Source organism: Sinocyclocheilus rhinocerous, unplaced genomic scaffold (assembly GCF_001515625.1).
Source record: "Sinocyclocheilus rhinocerous isolate Xijiao unplaced genomic scaffold, SAMN03320098_v1.1 scaffold2065, whole genome shotgun sequence".
NCBI classification, from domain to species: Eukaryota; Metazoa; Chordata; class Actinopteri; order Cypriniformes; family Cyprinidae; genus Sinocyclocheilus; species Sinocyclocheilus rhinocerous.
This window is the reverse complement of record NW_015639526.1, coordinates 309795-315041: the sequence shown is the minus strand read 5'-3', so window position 1 is coordinate 315041 and position 5247 is coordinate 309795. Positions and strand designations below refer to the sequence as shown.

General features: G+C 37.3%; 1 protein-coding gene across 1 annotated transcript in view; it reads left to right on the top strand.

The window, feature by feature from the left end:
• The window catches only part of dlgap1a (discs, large (Drosophila) homolog-associated protein 1a), a 96076-nt gene that overhangs the window by 87499 nt on the left and 3330 nt on the right, over positions 1-5247 (top strand). Inside the window, exons 7-9 of the mRNA XM_016567069.1 lie at positions 800-1209; positions 1505-1584; positions 3378-3796. Coding sequence (XP_016422555.1) covers positions 800-1209; positions 1505-1584; positions 3378-3796 — 909 coding nt within the window. The remainder of the gene's footprint in view (positions 1-799; positions 1210-1504; positions 1585-3377; positions 3797-5247) is intronic.

Sequence of the window (5247 nt, the reverse complement as noted above, 5' to 3'; positions counted from 1 at the left end):
ACCCCAGCGAGTAAAGTTTATTTTAAATAAAAAAAAAAAAAAACAATAATAAGAAATGTTTCAAATAAGCATGTTGGAATGATTTCTGAAAGATCATGTGACACTGAAGACTGGAGTAATAGCTGCTGACAATTCACCTTTGCCATCAAGTTTATATTAAGTTTTAAGGTATTTTAAATAGAAAACAGTTATTTTAAATTGTAATATTTCACAATATTACAGTTTTTAATGTATTTTTGATCAAATAAATGCATCCTTGGTGGGCATAAGAGACTTTCAAAAACATTTTAAAAAATCATACCAACCCCAAACTTTTAAAGAGTAGTGATTTTTTTTTATTTATTTTTTTAGAATAGAATAGAATAAAAAAAATAGAAATATTTTGCCACATTATAAATGTCCTTTCTCAAATTTTGTTTAATATGCATAAAAATTCATAGATAATGATTGATAATTTCTTTCTCTCTCAAAAAAAAAAAAAAAAGTAGTGTATCTAACAATGTTAATCTGTGCTGTTAGCATCCAGTGATTCAGGGCTGAAACCATCATAGACATTGAGGATGCCCACAATATTCAAATTAGTGGTCAATAGTGATTTTTGGGGTTTTTTTGGAGACAGCCATGGTGAATTAGTAAATATATCCTGACACTTAATATAAAAAGTTTTTTGTCCTTATATCTGTTTCCATTCTAATCTTTTACTCTTTACTGTTTACATACTTTTTTCATGCATCTATATTTTAAGTTTGAGTGGATAAAAGCATCTGAGAAATGAATAAGTGTACTTTTCTCGCTACAGTATCATCATGTATCACCACCTACAAGAAGACTCCTCCGCCGGTACCTCCTCGCACCTCCACCAAGCCCTTCATCTCCATCACGGCCCAGAGCAGCACTGAGTCTGCGCAGGACGCTTACATGGACGGTCCCGGGACGCGGGGCGAGCCCGTCCTCCACTCTGGCCTGAGCAATTCCACCGAGAGCATTGACAGCATGAAAGCGCTGACGGCAGCCATCGAGGCAGCCAACGCTCAGATCCACGGCCCTGTCAGTCAACACGTCTGCAACAGCACCGTCACTATCAGCACTACCCCTCCCTCTCCGCTGCCCATGGCCATGCCTGTGCCCGTCCCCATGCCCATACCGACCCTGGAAGACGTCCGCAGGGATGTGCTCAGGAAGAGCAGGTGCCTTTCTATCGGCATCCAGGTGAGTGAGATTCAGAGTTGTTCTCATTGTTTATTCATCTCCTCAACGCTGCTGAGATGTTCCTGCTGGCTATTAGAACAAGATTTTGTTGTAATATCCACTATAATGTGTTTATCAGGTGTCTGTACACAAAATATATATTCATACAAGTTCAGTGTTTCCCGAGCTGGTCTTTTTATTTCTGTAGACAAACCCACACAGGGTGAGTTGGAGATTTGTTTACTTCTCCCTGAGGTAGACGAGTCTTCAAATGACTGTGGAGGTGGCTGGTTTACTGTGTGATGTGTTTAAACAGGTGGATGGGCCTGAGGGCCAGGAACTGGAGGACCAGTCCAAGTTTCAGTCAGTGGGGATTCAGGTTGAAGAAGAGCACGGGTGAGTCTGTGTGTGCTTGTGTGCCCATAAAACAACTGGTTTAGGAACAAATAGAGTCACTTTCACTTTAGTAATACTATAAAATATATTTACTATTTATAAATAGCTTTTTATTTAAGTATATATAAAATGTAATGTATTCCTGTGTTGGCAAATCTGAATTTTCTTTAGCCATTACTCCAGTTTTCAGTGTCACGTGATCCTTCAGAAATCTTTCTAATATGCTGATTTGGTGCCTAAGAAACATTTCTTATTATTATCAATGTTAAAACAGTTGTGCTGCTTGATATTTTTGTGGAAATCTTTTTTTAGGTTTTTTGATGTTGAATGTTGAACAGCGTTTATTTATGCATCCTTGATAAATAAATGTGCTAAAGTAATTTCTCTCTCTCAAAAAAAAAATGTATCTAACACAGTAAATCTGTGCTGTTTGTTAAATTAGCATCCAGTGATTCAGGGCTGAAACAATCATAGACATTGAGGATTCCCACAATATTCATATTAGTGGTCAATATTGATTTTTTTTCTTAACAAACGAAAATAAAATATTTCACATTTGGTGACTCCGTTCTTTTATACTTGGCTACACCATTGCAGTTATGGGTCATTATGCTGACTGTTACATCAACAGTTTCCAAAAAATCCAAAATTATCAATGACAAGTCCCGTCATCATCTGCTCTTTGTGTCCGTTACTGCTCCATTTCCTCTCAATTAATTATCTTGGTCTAAAATGTGTCTGATCTGTGTGTTTTATCAAATTGCTTCAATCTACAGATGAATGCAGTGGTTCAAAGTTCATATTGTTGCTTTCTGAAAAGTATTGTTTATCCTCTTCAGCTGTTATATTGCACGCTGCATATGGCGAGAGAGTGCATTAAAATCAAGGATTAAGAAACTCTGTATTATGGAGAAACTTTCACTTTATTAAACTTATTGAGCAGGGACAGGATTATCCCAGAGCGCTAAAGCTGACACACTATGGCTCTTCTCAAAACTGCCTAGCTAGACAGTATTTTTAGGCACCATAGACATGCTCCTGATGTTGCAAATTGTAGACAACAGATTATGCGGCCTAATTTTTGCCTAAATTTGAAGTACCACTTTTTTTTGTTGTTTTTTTTTCGATAAGGCAATCCCTCAATTCATTGACAAGCTTAGCAAAACAGTTTCATCAGAAATGATGAAACAAAACTAAAGGAGAGTTTAAATGTTTATTATTTCATTACTGAAAAGTGTTGACAGGAAATAAGCTTTAAAAGATGCATTATTTTATGCAATTTTCATGTTTGCTACATCATTTTGTAAAATTATCACTAGCTGTGTGCTTTAAATGAGTCTCTTTTGCAGGTCACTTGAGTGCTGCAATTTGTCTGCCAAATTAATGGCTGTTAATGATGTTTGTGCCAACAAGAGCATCTCAAACAAGTTCATTTTGTGGTATACATGATGTCTATGTAGACAGAACCTGTGACTACTGCTTATGAGTCAGTGGTATATAAGAATACTTGGACATGATAATGAAAAAAAAAAATAATGTTAATAAAATTTAATACATTTTTAAAACAATTTAATAAAATAATTTTCATAGTTTTATTGAATCATTATATTTAAATAATGATTTCTGTATAATAATGATAATGGTTTATGTCCTCCAAAATATCTAAATTAATATTAACACAGAAATTTAAACCATTTTCTTCATAGAGGAGTGTGCGGTCACTGTATGTATGAGTTGTGTTTTTATCTACATTTGAATGAAACCTTTCTTTTTTTTTGTTTTCTTGGGCTCAGTCACCGGCGGTTCAAGCGCTCAAACAGCGTGACGGCAGCGGTACAGGCTGATCTGGACACTCCGGACTACACACCAGCTGACTCTCCTGTCACAGATTTCCCCTCCTCGGGCTGCTTGTCACGGCAGTACTCACGTGATGCCGCCACCTCCACCGTCAGCATCCAGGGCTCAGGGAATCACTACCACGCCTGCACCTCAGATGAGTATGAGGACGTTGGCTTTGATCCCTCCATCCTGCCTCCACCTGACCCTTGGATCGATAGCGTAACGGAAGATCCCTTGGAAGTCGTGGGCCGCTCGGTGTGTCAGCGTGATGGCCGCTGGTTCCTGAAGCTGCTGCAGGCAGAGACTGAACGTATGGAGGGCTGGTGCAGGCAGATGGCGCACGATGAGAAGGAGAACAAGCTACCTGATGAAAGTTAGTGTTTGGTTTACCCATAATGAAGTCTTCTAGTAGGCCAACCGTCTTTAAAGAAAGTAAAATACCTTTTGTTAACATTCTTTTTTTGTATGTTCTGTGTATTGTTTTAGTGCCCAATAGGCATGTGAAAATAATGACTTTTTAAGCTGTATTAATTTACAGCAAATTAAATATGGATGATAAAGGATGCAGAAATTTTTGCAGGAAAGGGCACAGGCAAAAATGCAACAACTATTTATTGAATTAATCTGCATTGAAGTAATCTGCCCCCTGCTGGACGTCCTGGCAGAGGTGTAAAGAGTATGTGAAAACCATACTTGAGTAAAAGTACAAATACATTACAGTGAAAATTACTCCACTACGAGTTACAAGTCACCAATTCCAAAACAACTTGAGTAAAAGTCTCAGAGTATCTGATTTTAACAGTACTTAAGTATTTTACTTATCATAAATATAGGCTCAAAAATGCACTAGTCAAAAAGACATGATAGGGAAAAACTGTAATGTTGTGGAGAAGCTGGGGAAAACAGGCAGAGGCAAGGATAGAATAACTAGAAGAAACAATAAGACAAAAACCACAGGAAACAAAGAACAGAACAATCATTACATTCAACAACTAAACTAAAGAAACACTAGGGCTATATATACACAGGGTGCTAACAAGCTTAACAAGATAACAAGACACACCTGGGGAGAATAATCAATGGGGATCCAATGAACAAACGGACTACAAACTGACTACAAACACCACGGGAGACAGGAAGTGACATAAAAGTCCAGGGTCAGGCACAGAAAAACGTAACAAATGCAAGGAAGAGTTGATTTGTGAGGAGAACAATTATGTTTATTTTCTAAAACAAAAATAAAACTGAGCACCTCAAAATTGCAAAAACAACAACAACAATATCTTTCAAAAAGGATAGATCAAATAATGTTAAGTAAAATTAAAAACCAAAGCCTTCTTGCAGTGGATATGCTGGTTTGGGCCTCATTGCCGGCTGCAGTCATGTCGTCACAAACCATACATCAATGGAAATCTTATTTATTCAGCTTTCAGGTTGATGTATAAATCTCATTTTGAAAAATTGACACTTAAGACTGGTTTTGTGGTCCAGGGTCACATATATAAAACACCTGTGATTCACAAATACGTGCTAAGGAACTCGCATTCACATAAAGTAGCCTTGTTTACAAGTCTGGGCGAGTAAGGGCAAAACGCACAAGATGCAGTAATTTCCTGTAACAGGCAGTATCACGTCTTTTGTAGCAGAAATAAACTGCTGCAGAAAAAGCTAGGTCCATGCAAAATGTAATGTGTAACTGCAACACTCATTTCAAATGTAGTGGAGTAAAGAGTACAGATACTCATTCAAAAATGTAGTGAAGTAGAGAGTAAAAGTTGCTAATATCTTTGATACTCAGTACAACAACAAAGTACCCGAAAAGAT